Genomic DNA, 19,023 nt, shown 5'->3' on the forward strand with positions numbered 1-19,023 from the left:
TAGTTTTCATTTACTTCAGAGAAGGGAAGTCGGGTATGGTGGCACATGCCTATAATTAGTGCTACTCAAGAGGCTGACACAGGAGAATCCCAAGTTCAGACCAGCCTGGGAAATTTAGTGAGACTCCTGTCTCAAAGTAAAAAATAAAAAAAAGGCAGAGGATATAGCTCAGTGATGGTAGAGTTGGTGTTCCATCCCCAGGACCAAAAGGAACAAAGAGAAGGGAAGATTCTTCATGTTAGAATTAGCATAGCCTCACGCCATAGGTGCAAGATTGGGTTCAAAACCATTTCAATGTAAGTTTCTTAAATAATCCCACTTCTGAAGTATTGGGGGCATCTACAAGTCTTATATGTAGCCAATGAGCATACTCTGAAGTTAAAAAAAAAATTACCAACAGTCCTATACAATTCTCTACATGTGAATTAACACATAAACACCTTTGAACTACTTATAATGCACAGAATTTCTAATTTCAAGTTTTACCCTATGCTGACTTTAGTTTCTAGGCTGAATATAGATTTAATAGGAAGCAAGAAACAAGATCAAAGTTAGTCCACATTCCTTTCATTCTAATCAAGTTTTATGAGAATGTGGAGGTAGACCCTAAAAAGTTATTTTTTTATTGGTGTGCCAAAGAAATAGCTGCTGATAAAATGGACCAACCAAGTCATGACCAGTGTTGTTCATTGACCCTCAACGTACATAGAACTCTCCCTCACCTTTTCTTCCTAATCCCACTTGTGATTAGGCTCTGGGCCCCCTCTCTTATTGACACTCTTGTTATGACTATACACAGATCAAATGAGGGAGTAAAGCAACAGTGCAAGGGATCCAAACCAATACTCCCACCAGAAATAATATGACAATCAAAAAGAAAGTTATTTCATCCCAAATCAGCTGTAAAATTGTCTCAAGTTTTTTCATTGCCTTATTAGCTCCTTGCCTGATGATAGGTGTACACACCCTCTCACCAAAACATCAGCCCAAATACATTGGAATATTCTACTTACTCATATACTGACTATAAATTTCCAACAGAATTTATCATCTAATCCATCTGGTAGAATTTCTCATGGGGTAAAAATCAAAACAAAAATTTCACTTATATGTATTTCATATGTATTCTTAAATGCTTACAATAATGCATACTATTTCTGTATAATAATTTAAGGAGAGCCTTTATTCCAAATATAGTTCTTATCTTAATATGTGCCATTTATTAAATATACAATATATCAATAATTCTTATAGCATTTTCATGTGTTTTACATAACGGTCTCAAATATAGAATAACATCCTTTGAGAAACTGTGTGCTGATTTTTGGCTTGGAAAACATTCTCAGCAAATACATGATTCCCTATTTAGCACAAATGACTTTCTACACATTGATGTTTATGGAGACGTGGGAACAGGTCAGCACAGGTACTATTTTTTTAAAAGGAAACCTCACCCAATTTTGGTTATTTTATATTCTCCGCTCTAACCTCCAACCACACAACCCATGATTCATTCTGCACGATGCACACAAACCTGGAGTTACCCTTACAAACCACAATGCCCTCCTCCGAGGGCGTCGACCAGTGTTCGTATTCTCCCCGGGGGCGAGGATTCCAGGTTGGAATACATAACAAGGAACCTTCACTTAGAGTTAAGTCAGATGGGAGATGCCTGGCTTCTATCCTCCCATCCTGAATTACTTTCATATAATTCCTTCTAGAATCTACTGTGGCATAGTGGGAATCTGATCCCCATTAATAAGTTCTCATAATTGTATGGTAATTTCTGTCCTCCCACGGACAGTCTTAGCTTTTGCCCATGACTATCTTTCTCTTTTCATTTTTGTTTTTTATTGGAGATTGAGCCCAGGGCCTCGTGCATGCTAAGCACGTGCTCAGCCACCGAGCTACACCCCCAGCCCTTACCAGTCCTATTCTGGAGCAAGATTGAGTCCTTCATCCTACACCACCACCACCCCTCACCCTGTAATCTTCTCCACTAAACATGATGGAGCCTGGTAAATTCTGCTGATGCTCCCATCCAACATTTCTGTTATCCCACAGTTTCCCTTGAGTCCCCATCCCTTAAGTCTTTCTCTCCCTCTGCGACTCCCCACAGCCTCTCTTTTCATTCTATTTAGCTAATTCCTTAGCCCCGAAGGCCCAGCCCTCCAAAGAGTTCATCAGAGCCATCTTCCAACAAAAGCTTGTTTCTTCCTAGAGAGTCGATTTTGCTGCCAAGAAAAATAACATTTTCTTCGGGTGCTTATGGTATGCGAGAGTGATTTATTTCCATCCTTTCCTGACTTTTCACTACCCCAGGCCCTGGTCCATCCCACTCTGGCACAACTGTCGCCATCCACAGCCCACAGGTCAGGAAGCTCTGCTCTAAGGAATGGAAAACATACTGATAAGTTACATTCCAGTAAACTCTCTCCGACGGGTCCACACAAACAGTTCACAGCCACGTCAGAAACATTTGTGTTCATTCTCCTCTGTGTACATCACAGTAGGCCATGCTCTAAAAACAATACCCGACCGAACACCAGGAAAGGAATTCCAGGGACCCTAGGCTTCCCAACCTCGTGCAGGTCATTGAATCTCTCTCTGAAGCTCAGTTTAATCATCTATAAAATGAGAGTATTCCTTCCAGCTAGGAAAAAAAAAATCTATAATTCTAATGTTTCACAATTCTATGGAACACTAATGAAGATTGGTTTTGACATTAGGAGTGATTCAAAATAAATTTACCCTAATCAAAAACCTATAATTGGAAAAATTAGTTAAATACTAAATATTTCCACATAGTGAATTTCTCTCCCCAAAGCATCTGACAAACTATATGATCATTATTCAAGTGATAGACAAATGCAGCTGGATGGATGCTCTAAAGCAGCTGCCAATTCGCAGAGAAAAGCTGTGGACTGGATTTTCCTCCAGAAACTCAATACATCACTTTCGTTGTTGTTCTTTTTGTTTGTTTGTTTTGGTTGTCGTTGTTGTTTTGTGTTTGTTGCTATGTTATTCAGACTAGCCTTGAACTTCTGGGCCCAAGTGACCTTCCTTACCTCAGCCTTCCAAGTCAAGAAGCGCAAGCCACAGCACCCAGCACCCGGCACTAAACATCGCGCTTTAATTGTACAGTCGAAACAGAACACAAATTGAGCATCTTTTTACTCCGTGACTTACTAAGGAGTCTTCAATAATAACTACCTAGGAAATAATGTTGGTAACTAATTATTGCTTACTTACTATAATTATTTAATATAATTATGTTTATAATTATATACCATAATATAGGAAAATAATATGTAATATAATCATAGTATGCTCTTTATTTGAATATGTATAAATAAAATATTGATATACTCTCTATCCCAAATAGTCTTACTATCCTGATGAGGGAAATTGACCCCCAAAGGACAACAACCCCAACATTTTATTCTCACATTAATGGAATATAATTAGCTGGTATAATCTGTTTTGAAAACTTATATGTCACCACGTTGAGGACAATGAAGAAAAACACACAAGAGGCATTAATGGTCTTCTACTGGCAGAATGAAGTTCTCTTTTACTTTACAGATTTTATTCACCTTTTAAGTCCTACTCAAATCCCCAGCTCCTTTTGAAAGAACTACTTTCTCTCTTCCTCTCCCTCTCCCTCTCCCTCTCCCTCTCCCTCTCCCTCTCAGCTCCAGTGGAAAAAGATTCAATACCTCCCTACTAGGTACTTGGTAAAACACTGCTGCCTGTTTCTCCTTTTTGAAACATGTCTTCAAATTTACAGAATGTCACTCATGTGGTAAGCACTTAGTTATTATTCTTAGGTAAGAACGTCAGAACTACAAGTATAATAACACATTCAGAAATGAAAGACACAGTATTTTATTTACTGCCCTCTACTACTCAGAGTTTGATTTCCAAACGTGAACTAGTATTTCCAAACATCAGGTAAATGAATGTCTTTATATTTTTCTTGGTGATGTGTCCAATTAGGGTGATTTATACCTATGAGTTGTTAAAAGGGCCCTTCTTATAATAAAGAATTCTTACGACCCTGGTCTAAGAACTAAGAACATCATGGAAAATGTGGCATGGTTTAAAACATGAGAGCCTTCTTGGCTTTTTGGAAAAGTTGGCCAAAGTGTGAATGTTTTCCTTATGCTACTGTCTTTATAGAGTCCATAAAAACATTACCTGCATCCAATGAATTTTTGAGAAAATACCAGTAACTCTCAGCCTTCTGTACATTCATTCAAGAAAAACATTCCCATTTATTCCCTCTCCCTGTCTACAAAGGTCACAGAATTGTAGCAACCAACACGTTCAGCTTCGACATTAAAACAGCAATAGCAACAAAAATACAAGTTTTTAAATACTTATGAAAAATATCTTCAAACTCACACTAAATTGATGCTCCTTAAAGCTACATGTAATTTTTTAAGATACAATTTGTGAAAACTGAAATAGAATTGAAGCAGAAAGGAAAATGTTAAACTATTACAAAGTGCCTCCAACTCCCATCTATTCAACAGTCTGAATCAACCATAAAGAATGCACCCAGAAGTCTAGAAATAATGGAAAAGGGGTCTCAAAAATGCTACAAACAATTATTACATAGTTCATGGTTTGTACTGTTAGAGTAAAGCCCAGGGCTGTCCTTAATCTACAACACACTAATTTAGACACAAATACATTTCATAGAGTCTTTTAATGATGTGTCTCCTGATGGTCCATAGTGACCAGTGGAGAGCAAATTAGGAGCTGCAATGAGTTTAAGAAGTGCATAAAACTAGATTTAACTCATAAAAATATTCAGCTCAATTAATTCCAGATACTACAATGGACAGCAGAACACTGGAACCAACCAAAGACATGTTATGTGCTTTAAGGAGACATTTCCAAGAAATATTTAACCCAGATGCTATTCTAAGTTGAAAAAAACTAATGTGAGGAAAGCTTGTACAACCCTTTTCTACATTGACACATAGAAGGATGCATTTTTATAGGATATTTTGCATGTTTAACACCACCAACATTTTCTGCAACTCATGCATTTAAAATCAAGAAATAGCAAAAAAAAATTTTCAGAAGAAACCTCCCTACTTTAAGAATTGAGCTCTGAGGGCTGGAAATGTAGCTCATCAGTAGAGTGCTTGCTTAATTTGCTCAAAATCTTAGGTTCAATCCCTAGCAACATTAAAAAAAAAAAAAAAAAAAAAAAAACTTGAGCTCTGAATCACTGCATGCAGAAACCAATGTTCAATGCAAGTTTTTTGTGATGTCCTGAAGAGTGACTTATGTGACTATTGAGAATTGTAAATTAATTTGTTTTTTTAAAATAATACTCAACTTATTGGGTTGTAAATTGTAAACTCAAAATCCTGGTTATTCCATTCGCAGTTAAGTTCTGTTTACAACTCTTAATACTCTATGAAGAAATCTGGCAGATTCTCTATTCACCTTAAAAGGAGATTTCCTTTTCAGTTAATCAAATTGTTTTAAATGTTTTAAATTCAATGCACTCAATTCTATTAAACATGACATGGTTTAAAAGTACTTAAAATTCTAACTACATACATGTTATTTCTAAATTCCCTTGAAATTAAAGATTTTTTTTCCCCAAAAGGAAAACAACATGTCAGGCTACACAGTTTTTAGAACTACCTGCCCAAGGATAATGGAGGGCTGGGAGTGGGGAAGAAAGCTGGTACTATTACTATGTTCTTCACTACTTCATTTTCAAATTGAATTAGAACCAGAAATTCCCTCCCAGGTGACTATATGGCTAACTTTAATTTGCATTTTTTGGGCTCTTAAAATATTTATTTTTTAGTTATAGGTGGACACAATATCTTTATTTTACTTTATGTGATGCTGAAAAGATAGAACCCTGTGCCTCAGGCATACTAGGTGCGTGCTCTACCTCTGAGCCACAACCCCAGCCCATTAAAACGATTATTTTCCATCTCATTCAAAAAAATTTGTTTTCTTCCTTTTCATTTTCATCCTCTTTGCTAGGACTACATAAGTCTTACAAATATTAAGATGATATTCCATAAATGTCATTAAAAGTCACTCATGGCCTTGACCCTTCCTTTACAACTTCCATGTTTGTCCTCCTGATAACTGGAAGCCTTTAGTACCTTGGTTCTCTTATAAGAAAGCAGCCAGAATGATGTGGCTCAGCATAGAACAAGGACCCATGTCTTAATAAGAAGCAGATCTGGAGGCAACACAGAGCCATGGCTCTATGTAGAAAGGACCAGAATAAGAAACAGGACCAGCCTAGGGTAGAGGGTTAACAGAGGACCCTATTGGAAATCAAATATGAGAGTCAGGCACTGTGGCAGAGATGACCCACTTCTCTTCCAGCTCCCAGGAAAGGAGAACAGGACTGTTCACTGATATACTATTTGGCCTGCAGGTGCAAGAAGAGGTATGCTTGCTCACCCTCAGTTAAAGATATGGCAGAGTATCTGCATATCCAACAGTGCGTCATTCATTCTGAAGTGCCTATTTATTCATTCATCAATTCATGGAGAGCTTACTACAGACTCAGCAGATACACTGGATAATACACAGCAAAATGTGTAGTCAGTATCTAGGTTCCAGGAGAGGGCAGACAGGTTAGGACTTCTCCTCTTAAGAAATGGGAAGAGGGGCTGGGATTGTAGCTCAGTGGTAGAGCGCTTGCCTAGCATGTTTGAGAGGCTTTGGGTTCGATTCTCAACACAACATATAAATAAATAAAATAAAGGTCTATCAACAACTTAAAAGTTAAAAAAAAAAAGAAAGAAAGAAACAGGAAGACACATCACTATCATTTGGCAACTTGGAAAATGAATCACCAATGTTACAAAAAATATGTCCTGAATTTAATTTTAAGTCTGATTCTCACTAGATGTTTGGACTTGCTCATGTATTCCTTTAATGACATTTGAAGAAAGTTTATTTGCCAGGTGTTTTTAGAAAATTTAATCCATAAATGATTATAAGTTCCACAATCTTGCAGAAGTTTTAGTATGTTTGGCTAAGAAAATAACAAGAAGGATGGTCCGCCAGAGAGAAGGAAAACTACAGAAAGCAATATTCAAATCATGAACTGTAAATGAATTTACAGCCATCTTTTTGAAGCCTCATTTTACAATAATGATTTTTTCAGAAATGAATATGAAAGTATTAAGGATATCAACTAGAAGAAATGAGCTCTTTTAGGTACGGATAGCTTGTTCCTGTCTGATACCAAGATGGGCCTATATTAAGACTTGTTTCTTCTGGAGCTCCATAGAACCTCTTAAAAATAACCCCCTTAAAAAAAAAAAAACAGCTCCTTGAGTAACCTCTCTCAGAGTGTAACTATCCTTAGTACACCTACTAAATAACAAAAATTCATGTGCATGTTTGTACAGAGGAAATTAAGATCATCCTGACAAGATCATCTTTTCAAAAGAAAAAAATTTATGTGTTTGACTTTTGCTGGTTTGTTTGTTGCAGTGCTGGTAATTGGACATTGGGCCTTGCATGTGCTAGGCAAGTGCCCTTTCACTGAGCTACATCCTCAGTCCCTGTTTGTTTGTTGTTGTTGTTTTTTAAGCGCTTCCACAAAAGAAAAGTTCTACATGCATCAAGTTCTTATAAATAAGTAAATATATATATTTATATATATAAATATATATTATTTATATATAAAATTCCTTACACATGACAGATATAGAGCTACCATTAATACAGGACCAAACTGGAGGATGCTTCTAGAGATGAACAGCTATGGATAAAAGGTTGGCAGTAAATGTGTTGAACACATCCCATGTGCTTATAACTCAAGTTCTTTAGACAAAAGCCTGCCAATTAACACGCAGAGCGACTCTTCCTTCATTATCTTAATAACCACAAAAGAGTAGGAAAGCTACAGGGAGGGAAGAGAAAAAAAAAAAAAAAAACATGGAACCACTTTAATATTCACTACACTCTCCATACCTACTCCAGAGGGTACCCAGTAAGCATCTTCACAAAAACAAAGGCAATTCAAGCCCAGCTACTTAAAATCCTGGTAGAATATCTGACCAAATTTGGAGAAGACAATAATAGACAAAAAAAAAGAAAGAAAGAAAGAAAGAAAGAAAGAAAGAAAGAAAGAAAGAAAGAAAGAAAGAAAGAAAAGAAAAGAAAAGAAAACCTTCCTGAAAGAAAAGCACTTTGAGAAATAACTTTTTAGAAATAATGAGCTGGGGATGAGGTTCAAGCGGTAGTGAGCTCGCCTGGCATGCGTGGGGTGCTGGGTTCGATCCTCAGCACCACACAAAAATTTAAAAAAAATAAAGATTTTGTGTCCACCGAAAACTGAAAAATAAATATTAAAAAACTCTCTCTCTCTCTCTCTCTCTCTCTCTCTCTGTCTCTCTCTCTCCTCTCTCTCTCTATCTTATTCAAAAAATCTATATGTGTATATAGTATTTCACTATATATAGCTACACGTTTTATCCTTCATATGTCTAACTGGTATTGACATGAGAACTATCTATTATATTTTTATTGTTTCAGTATTTTCGGAAAAGTGAATATAAGTCTTGAGAATATGCATTTAGCAAGCTGATTTGTCTTTGTACAAGCTTTCTAAAGGTCCTGTTGATTTGCCAGGTTAATATAGTTTTGAAAGTATGCAAAATTAATTCTAATGATGCTGATTATACTGAGAATCTGGCTTAACATTTACTCAGTTCCCACAATGAATAAAACCGATTTCCTTTACTAGTAAACTTAAAAAAGGAAAATTTGTGCTGAGCAATGTCACAATTTGAGACAATGAAAACAATTTCAATAGGACTGTTGTATTTTAAAATCAGATGTCCAACATTGCCCTTAAAACACAAAAAGGACAATTTTTTTTCTTTTGCAAATGTCTACATTTCCAGTAGTTTCCTCCATACATGCTGTCATCATATTTGCTACATCAAGAAAGGAAGGGGAAAACATTTCATCCTTGCATCTATATGCAGCAGACATTTTGCAGAATCAAGTCATGCACCCACTGGTTATACAGTATTCAAACTAATTGCACCCACTATAAAAGAGTGAATCCAAAGCAAGAAGTGAAATAACACATCCTAAGATATGTGAAGGCATTGCCTCCAAGGGTGACTGACAGATAAACTAAAATGGCAACCAGGCATCATGGTATGGGCCTTGTATTTCCAGGGATTCAGGAGGCTGTTTCAGGAGGGCTGCTAGCCTGAGGCCAACCTCGGCAATTTAGCAATACCCTGTCTCAAAATTAAAAATAAAAAGGGCTGGGATGTAGCTCAGTGGTAGAGCACTCCTGGGTCCAATCTCCAGGAAGAAAGAAAGAAAGAAAGAAAGGGGGGAGGGAGAGAGGGAGGGAGAGAGAGAGGGGGAGAGAGAGAGAGAGAGAGAGAGAGAGAGAGAGAGAGAGAGAGAGAGGAAGGAAGGAAGGAAGGAAGGAAGGAAGGAAGGAAGGAAGGAAGGAAGGAAGGAAGGAAGGGCATACATATAATGTGCATTCATTAAATATTCCCTAAATTAATTCAGAAGTATTACTCATATTAACAAAGGCCAACATTTTCTTTTTACCCCTGAAAGCTGATTTCAATGTGGAATGCCACATAGCAATATTTTACAATGGTTACTATAAAAGGTTGTCTTAGAAATTACTCTTTGGCTAGATAAAAGAAACAGAAAAGGTTATTAAAATACTGGTTGGGTAACAACCCCAAATTTATCATTTCATTATTGAAATTTTTCATGGTCAAGGGTTATGATTTAAGAAAGTTGTTGAACTTAGCTCTAGATATAATTCCTGGGGGAAAAAAATTACACAACCACAGTGAATAACAGCTGCATAGCCAAGGAAAGATTTTCTGGATTTAAATATTTAGATGATATAGGGAAAGAAACTAGGTTAGGTCCAACTAAAAAGCCTCACTTCAGGATCAGAACACATGAGGAGCTGCCTGCGGTGAGCAAATAAATGAAGTAATCGTTTCTCCCAATTACCTTGACATGCATAACCTCAGCAAGGGAATTTTAGCAACCTGAATTTAAGTTAAAAGTTTTCTTTAGGCTCATTTAAAAAAATAAATGATCTACATCCATTTTTTAAAATAACCAGTCTTGTTTGGAATGTCTTAAGATGAAGGGTTTTATTTATTTTATTTATTTATTTATTTGATATAGTGATTAAACCCAGGGACACTTAACCACTGAGCAACATCCCTACCCCTTTTTCTATTTTATTTAAAGACAGAATTTCACTAAGTTGCTGAGGTTGCTTTGAACTTGCAATCCTCCTACCTCAGCCTCCAAAGCCGATGGATATACAAGTATGCACCACCATGCCCGGTGGTTTTTTATTATTGTTACAGAACTATGATGCTTAATAGTGTTTTATAGTTAAACAGGTTTCTGTAAAAAGCAAAATATTGACTAGCAGTGGAAAATTGTTCCAGGGTGTATTATCACAATTAACAAGTTTATTTTTGTTTAAGAGTTGGTCAATGATACTCTACATATGCCACCTTATCCTGCAAAGATTACTTATTTGGCCATAGGTAGCTCATTTGAAATAATAAAATGCACTGGAAACATAAATGGGCCGTCCTCTTTGCCCACGTTTTATTAGAAAGAGCTGGCTGTTATTAGAAAGAGCTTGCAAAACACCATATCATGAATTTTAAAAGAAACATTTGCAGAGCAATGAACCCAAGGCAATTCCTATAATTAATGGGAAGAGAAGGAAGGAGCACATTTAAACATGTTGTGGATTTAGGGTTGTTTGGTCCATTGATTTGAATACCACTTTGAATACCATTTCATGAGGAAAAGGAAACTTAAGACCTGGAGACACATGATTTCGGTGTTCAAAACAAGCACACAGGGGCTGGGGTTGTGGCTCAGTGGTTGAGCACTTGCCTCACATATGTGATGCACTGGGTTTGATTCTCAGCACCACATACAGATAAATGAATAAAATAAAGGTCCATCAACAACTAAAACATTTTTTAAAAAAGAAAACAAGCACACAATTTTAGCATGCAACACTAAAAACTCAGACAGATTTTTTTTTCCCCAGTACTAGGGATCAAACTCAGTGCGTTTTACCCCTAAGAAACATCCCTAGTTCTTTTTTATCTTTTATTGTGAGAGTCTCCTTAAGTTGCTGCGGGTCTTGCTAAATCGCTGAGGCTGGCTTTGAACTAGCCCTGCTCCTGCATCAGCCTCTGAGTCTGGCTGGGTGGGTGCCACCAACCGGGCCTCAGGAAGATTCTTTAAAGATTGAATTTCACTAAATAAATTTCGATTGATTATCTTTAAAACTTGGATTTAACATTTAAGAAAGAGCTTAACTGTCTAAAATGTATGAAGAATGAGGAAGCCAAGAGGTAGTGTCTCCTGCTGGTGAAGCTATTACAGATAACAAACAAAGCAAGTGCATCCCTGAAACTTGAGAAGACAGTAGTTGGTGCATTTCTCTTTTATGCAAACCTAGATTGAACACAATTAGGTATGAGCATACACATCAGGAAAATAGCACTTATCTCCTTTTTTGTTATCACACTTCTGGCAGGCTAACACGGATAATGTCAACATCGACCTTCATCATGGCTCTGTTTTACCATATGCATTTTTATCTGTTTGAGAAATTGCATTTATTCAATAAATATTCACTGAATGACAACTATGTCCTAAGCATAGTATCACATTTGTGATAAAGAAACAAAATGCAATCCTTTAGCACAAACTTATAATCTATTGAAGGAACACACACACCAAGAGTGGAAAGGGCCAGATAGAGGTAACAATAACTGCCACCACACACTGAATTTAAAACTTCATATTTAACACCTCATTTAATTACCACATCATATTCTTTCCATAGATGATACACTTAGGACTCACAAGAGAAATCGACTTTCCCAAGAGCTCTCAGTTGAAAATAAGAACCAGGATTTAAACTTATGGCCCCTGACATCAAAATCTATACTGTATACCTTTACCATATGGCGCTCCAAAGAACAATAACAACAACAACAACAAAAAACTACAAAGGAAAAACCCCAGTTAACCAGTATCTAAGCACTTTCATTGTAAAATTTTTTAGGAAAATAAGTTAGAGTTAGATTGCCAATAAAAATGCACAAATCATCCTAGATCTATTTAACTACCTAAAGTAACAACCAGAAAGACATTCTCAGATAATGATGAACATTTGGTTCCTATGAAGCAAAATAGAATGTCAAAGAGGGAGAAGAGAAGGAATGTCCCACATTTTAAAAATTGGTAAAAGACAAACATTTGTGTGCAAGAAAATAGTATTAGCAGGGAAGAACACTTTTAGAGTTGTCAACCAGGTCTGTGCAACACCATCCTAAGAGGTGAGCAGATGCCTTAGGATGACATCGGCAACAGCTAAATAAAAAGCCCATGGAACACATTTTGCAAAGCAACTGAAGTGAAGAAAAGTCGTTACAAATTAGCCCATCTTATTAATAATTAGATGCAAGCAACTTCATTAGATTCTTTTCTATATCCTAAATTACTTGGGCCTCATAGCAATCCTGTGAGGTAAAGTTTTATAGATGGGGGGGAAATGGTAAACAGGATTTAAAATCAGGAAGTCACTTTAACAAGAATAGAATTGGAATGCATTGGTCTAACTTTAATCTTGTCAATCAAATTGTTTGTTATGGCCCATTTCCTCAGAATCATGCTCTGAATTAAATGAATATATCTTAGTGTCTACTGTACATAAATCACATTCTAGCTGTTTTTAGGTGGAGGAAGAGGAGGAGAAGGAGGAGGAGAGGGAGGAGGAAGAAGAAAAGACATTCTTTGTCCTCCTGAAGACCTACTAGAGAATTGCCAAATGAATCCTTAATAACATGATGATCAATAACAATAGGTTAATCCTGTATCTCCAGGTAGGATGATATTAGTTTCATGATAAGCTCCTTTAAAAAAGAAAGAAAAGATTTTATTGTCAAAGAAAATTGGAAAGCACTGCATTATATGCATCTAACATGGAAATTTGGAAATGTCTGTTAGCATATTTTTTAATATTTTTATTAGTTGTTGACGGATCTTTATTTTATTTACTTATTTATTTATATGTGGTGCTGAGGATCAAATCCAGCGCCTCACACATGCTAGGCAAGAGCCTACCACTGAGCCACAACTCCAGCCCCATGTCTGTTAGCATATTAAGGGCTATAATGAATTTTGTAAAATATAAACTTATTTATCTTTGTTTACCTAATACTTACCAAATCATGCTAAACTAATGTTCTATTGAATACACTCCAGAAAAGCTGGGTTAATATGTCACCCCTTACAGGGCTCTTTTGTATTTCTTAATAATGCCTTTTCCTAAAGGTGGGGATTTCACCCCTTATGGTAAACCAAGATGGCAGATGATTCACTGACCACCTCTCAAACCAGTTTCATAGAAAGTCTCTTCTTTTGTCTGAGCCCAGGATATAATGATAGGGACCAATCTAGTTTCTCCTCTCTTCCATTAGCCAATCACAAGTCAATCAAGAACGTCACTTCTGGCAACACTGTGGTGACTCATTCGGGTCTAAAAATAACTCTTGACCATGTGCAGTTTGATCCAGATTCTCCTTCAGAATCTAATATCTATCTTCACATACTGTAAAATGTTACTTAGTTATAATATTTCACATGAATACATCCTAATCTGTTAGGAAAAGAGGCCATACAAATAATTAAAATTTCCATTTCTTTTTTTCAAGTTGTATAGAAATTTTTCCAGCATTAAATGTTCCATCACAATATTTGGCAAATATATACTGGCATTCACACGCTTTAAATTTCAACAGATTTTTGGGGGGAATGGGTCCAAAATAATCATTCCAATCTCTGAGAAAGGAAAATCCATGCTCTAAAGAATGTGTTTAAGATAGCATTTCAGCTATAAATCAGATTTACTTCCAAGAAGCAATCTTGAACTACATATGAAAGAATCAATGTTTTAAACAAAGGAGTCTTAACTTGTATTTAACTCTGATAGGAAAGTTCTGGAAATGCAGATTTCATTACTTAGATATAAATTGATAGATGTTTCTTTTTTATGAGTATTTCAGACAAACATCAAGCTGACTCCTATGGTATTGAGACAATAGGTATAGATATTCCTCCCTCGTCCATTAAAAAGGGAATTTTCTTTCCCTTTTGATGACTTCAAATGTTGAATATCTGAGAGAATCATTTTCAGAAGATAAGTTCAAGTTCACCGCACTGCGTGTACCAAACAAAGAGATCATTTATTTCAACTAAGGAAGATAACTGGTGGTTTTAACAAACATCTGGCCATAAATTGCTAATCTCACCAAGTGAACCTCTTGCAGGTTGGATTGCAGGGAGAGGCACTTCAAGTTTATGTTGTTTTGTTTTGTTTTGTTAGAGTTCTTCTACTCTTCTACCTAAATCCTTAGAAAATAGCTGGGTTCTTGTCCTTCTCCTCCTTCTTCTTTTCTTTATTTTTTTTTTCTTGCCACTCTAGGCAAGTGCTCCACCACTGAGCCACATTTCCAGCTCACTACTTTTTTTTATGAATTCCGAAAAAGAATTTAGATTGAGAAAACTAACAAACTCCACACTTCTCTCTTGCTAGAAAATAAAGTATAACACAACTTCATCAGAGTTTTAGTCAAGTAAATGAAATGAAGTTAAACACTATTTCCTAAAACTGAATCAAAAATGTTATTTTGAATAAACCAAAAGGGGGGGCACCTATAAGGGAAAAGTAGTTGAGGTAGGTAGTTGCTGTCTTTCCAGAGCTATCCGAGCAACACTGGGGTTTAGAAATTTCAGTAATCTGTACCCTTCTGGCCTTCTGTTCATATACTCTTCAAAAACCCAGTCCTCCAGCCTAGTGTCCCTAAACTGCTTTCTCCAGTCTTCTCTCAGCTGTTCTTACACCCTACACACCTTTATGTTGTCAAACCCCCAATTCTCCATTCTCACAAGGTCAAGCACTATCTTCTAGACTGGAACTTGACTCACCTTGAGTACACATTGTGCTTTAAAAAAAAAAAACAAAAAACACCGAATGTGTTGAGCATGCTGGCACGTGCTTATAATCCCAGTGATTTGGGAGACTGAAGCAGGAGGATCCAAAGATCAAGGCATTTTGTATAGACATGTTGTATTCTATTAGTAAAGTAATACCTGAACTTCAATGAACTTAGTGAGAGCCTATCTCAAAATAAGAAATAAAAAGAACTGGGGATGTGGCTCCATGATAAAGCATCCCTGAGTTCAATCCCCAGTACCAAAACACAAAACAAAAACACTGTTTTTGTATCCCCTATCTTAGACTAGATATGGATATTTCTTTTTTATTTCTTAAACTAGATCAATCTAAAAGGAATTGGAAGGCTATTAAAGAAGGATGGATGTTTTCTTTATCCAAAACTTCCTAAAAAGTTAATTCACAAAAGAATTATCAAAGTTTTATACCAATCAGATCTCTACATTTACTAGTAGCCTACAGATATCTAGCTTACTTACCCTCATGAAGGGGGAGCAGAGGGGAAAACCACCCTGTAGTGTTTTAGTGTTAGTTCATAAGTTTTTTATTTTTAAAAATGCACTGGACATTTTGTATTCTATTAGTAAAGTAATACCTGAACTTCAAATTAAGTTTCCTGCATTTAATAAAGAATTGCAAAGCACATATTATACAACACTTTTAGTATCTTTGTAAATGAAATGAGAAATACAACTTTTTTTTTAAATACTATGTTGCCCAGATATTGACTGGTCATTTTTCTTTTTTATTTGTTCTTTTTAGATATACATCAATGATCATTTTTTCTATGATAATGTTGAGTATTTTTCCATAATGTGTATTATTTCTAATGTATATTCAGTCCCACTGTGTGCCATACCCTAACTGGGTGCTGGAGACAGACCCTACCTCACAGAGCTTGCAATCTACAAGAAAGATCTGCAAATCTTGCTGGACTATCTATTCATTCCAGATATTCAAGCAAAAGAATCATTATATTCATTTTCAAAAGCATATTATCTCCTTACAGCATTATCACTTATAAATTTTATTTCTAATTTGAAACAAGACAAGATAAACATTAACTTTCACATAATTTCTTTGAAATAATAATGTATCAAACTCTAAGAAGCAATTTACAAAAAAAGTAAAATAACAAAGGATTCTAATTAAGTAGGAAGCAGGAGAATCAAAAATATTTAGATTAGCTTTAGTTGTCTGGGATGTCTTGGCTTTGGTTATTTGACTTAGGTGAAAGTGAGTCATCACATTAAATTTTTTCTTTGTGTTCAGATAGCAGTATCAAACTAATTTTCCAAATTTCCAATTCTACATGCTGAATTCTGCCAGAGTACATTGTATTTAATGTCTTCTGGGGCCTCATTTCAGGATTTTGAGAGCAAATTTATTCAGGAATTATTTGAAGGTAAGAAATACTTTTTTGTTTACATTATTTGAAGGTAAGAAGTATTTTCTAAAGATTTATTTTTGATGAAGCCATATGCTACACAAAATCAAAATGTTTCTATTGGTCACAAATTTCAATCCCTTAGTTTGGTTCTCATGTATCATTATAAAACTATTTTGGCACTGCCTTAAGAATGGTTAGCCTATTTTTCTTGCTTTCTTTGTCATTAAAAAATAATAAAGCATTGAGTGCTGATATCATTGGTTCAGATTACCTTTACTCTCAGAAGGAAGATCAGGCCTACGTCATTTCCAAAAAAAGCAGAAACATTTTTTAAAGCCCCAACACATTTTAAATACCTCTTCACTAATACTAAATGAACGGCATTTAACATAAATTAAAATATGCTTTAACCTACTCTCAAGGAAGGTGCATACGATCAGTATCTGGGAACAACATTTGGAATAAAATCCAGTCACAAACTATTCATTCCAACGTGGTTAAAGCAGAGAAAAATGGACTATTCCTTTTTCCTTAAGTCATGTGCAGTTCCAAAATCTGAAAGCTTGTCAGAGAACACTTTTCCACCCTGCTAGGAAGAGCTGCGTGTCTGAACAACCACGGCCCCAGATTGGCAATATCCTTAAAATTCCTGAGCATCCAAAGCAGTGAGTGTGCCGAACACGGCGCGTGCAGGTAGAGATGGAGACGCCAAGCCCACAGCACCCAATAAACTAATGCTCTGGAAATTAGGCAACAAATGATAAATGACTTTTCCCGGTTTTCTCTAAAACCCCGCCCTCTGCGCCCTGTCTTTCCACTCCTGTCTGTAAGGACGGGCGGCCGCCTTCCCGAGGACTCGCAATCATTCCTTGGGGTGCTTGATACAGCTGTCAGAGTGGCCGCCGGGTGGGCGCGCACGGGGATTTGCTGGCTCGGTACTCTTGTCCCCCACCCTCTCCAGCCTCTCTCGCTGCGGCTCACCCAAGAGTGGCCGTCAGGGCTGTGGTGGTGGCTTGGGGCTGGGGGGATGGGCGAGGGGGACAGAGATTAGGCTCCCGGCCACCCGCAGCAGTCTAGGTCCGATTCTTCCCCATTTCCAGCCGCCTTCTGCTTCCTACCTACGCTAGGCAGCACCCCTGATCAGGAGGCACCCCTGGGCCCACCTTTCCCTCCGTCCCCCACCGCCACCCTCTGCCGCCCTCCGGGACGCCTCCAGCGCTGGCAGGGGGCATGGCCCTTACCAGGCTCATGGACCCCAGGGTTGTCGGACAGCTCGATGACCAGGAGCTCCCGACCCTCGAAGCTGCGCCCCACCGTGTAGATCCTGCTGATGGCGGTGCACTGCAGCCACACGGACACCAGCGCCTCGCGCAGCTCGGGGTAGCGGTGGTACTCGAAGGAGATGCCGTCTTCCTGCTGCAGCCTCCGGCGCCGCCTCATGCCCGCCGCGGGCGCCCCGGGCTCCTGGGCTTCGGCACCCAGCAGCCACCCGCAGGCGGCCAGTGCCACGCTCAGCGCCAGCAGCGCCCTGCCTCGTCGCCCGACCATCGCCGCGCTCCGCCGCCGCCGGCCGTGCCTTCCTGCCCTGGCGGCCTCTTTTGTCTGCCCGGCTCCGGGTTTCGCTGGCAGGCGCTGCGCGAGCGGCGACAAGTTCCGCACCCGCCTCGGGTCGCCTCACCTTCTGCGCTGAATGAGTGTCACCGCGCGCTGGGGCCGCCCAGAGGAGAGGGGCGACGCGGCGGCTCTGCGGGCTGCACTACTGGCCGCTGAACCCAGGGGAGCTGCAGGAGAAACCACTGCAGTCGGGGGGGCCGGCCGAGAGAGCTGCAGCCGGCGCGCCTCGGGGAGGGCAGCGGGCGCTCTCTGTGGGCTCCAAACCTCGGCCAAAGCCGAAGGGAGCCTGGGGCAACCCAGGTGACACGACAGCGTAGGTCTGGGCTCCCGGACGTTGCTGTCATTGAGAAAACCGTGACCCGTGACACTGCACGTGGAATATAATTCTTGGATTGTTAGTGGAACCTTTTAAAGAAACACCTATTCCAAGCAGAACGGGGTTTCCATCTTGATGCATTAGAGAATTAGAGAGTATTCCAGGAAGAAAAAGAACAGAAAGGAAGTGTTAGGAGCCACTTGCCTTCTCTTCCTGAAGCATCACTGTATCAATAATCGAAATACAAACCCAAGGGTGGGGATTTCATTTATAGCAAGGCCTGGCTAGAAACCAGAACATCGTGCACTTTGATTTAGAGATTTAAAAGAATAGAAATGCTTTCTACCAATTTGCAGCTACTGTCTTTAATTGTATTTATGCACATTCTCTTAGAGGGGGAAAATGAGACAATGTCGTTTGGCAGTGCCTGTAAGAACATCGTCTATAAACACCACCCTGGGAAAACAAATACAGCTCTGCTGATGACTTAGACAAAAGATTTAGTTTGGCATTAAGATTACATCCTGATATAGCGAAAACTGATTATGACTTGCCACCTCCAATCCTTTCACAAATTGTAAAAATGTAAGAATCATTTACAGCTTTAAATATCCAGTCTTAGGTAGGATT

General features: G+C 38.2%; 1 protein-coding gene across 1 annotated transcript in view; it reads right to left on the reverse strand.

Moving 5' to 3' along the window:
- Cpe (carboxypeptidase E) overlaps positions 1-18,249 on the reverse strand; it is a 111,812-nt gene extending 93,563 nt beyond the window's left edge. The window contains exon 1 of the mRNA XM_077792493.1: positions 17,705-18,249. Within this exon, the coding sequence (XP_077648619.1) occupies positions 17,705-18,011 (307 nt within the window). The 5' untranslated portion in view covers positions 18,012-18,249. The remainder of the gene's footprint in view (positions 1-17,704) is intronic.
- Between the last annotated feature and the right edge of the window lie 774 nt (positions 18,250-19,023).

This window comes from Urocitellus parryii, chromosome 14 (genome assembly GCF_045843805.1).
Source record: "Urocitellus parryii isolate mUroPar1 chromosome 14, mUroPar1.hap1, whole genome shotgun sequence".
NCBI classification, from domain to species: Eukaryota; Metazoa; Chordata; class Mammalia; order Rodentia; family Sciuridae; genus Urocitellus; species Urocitellus parryii.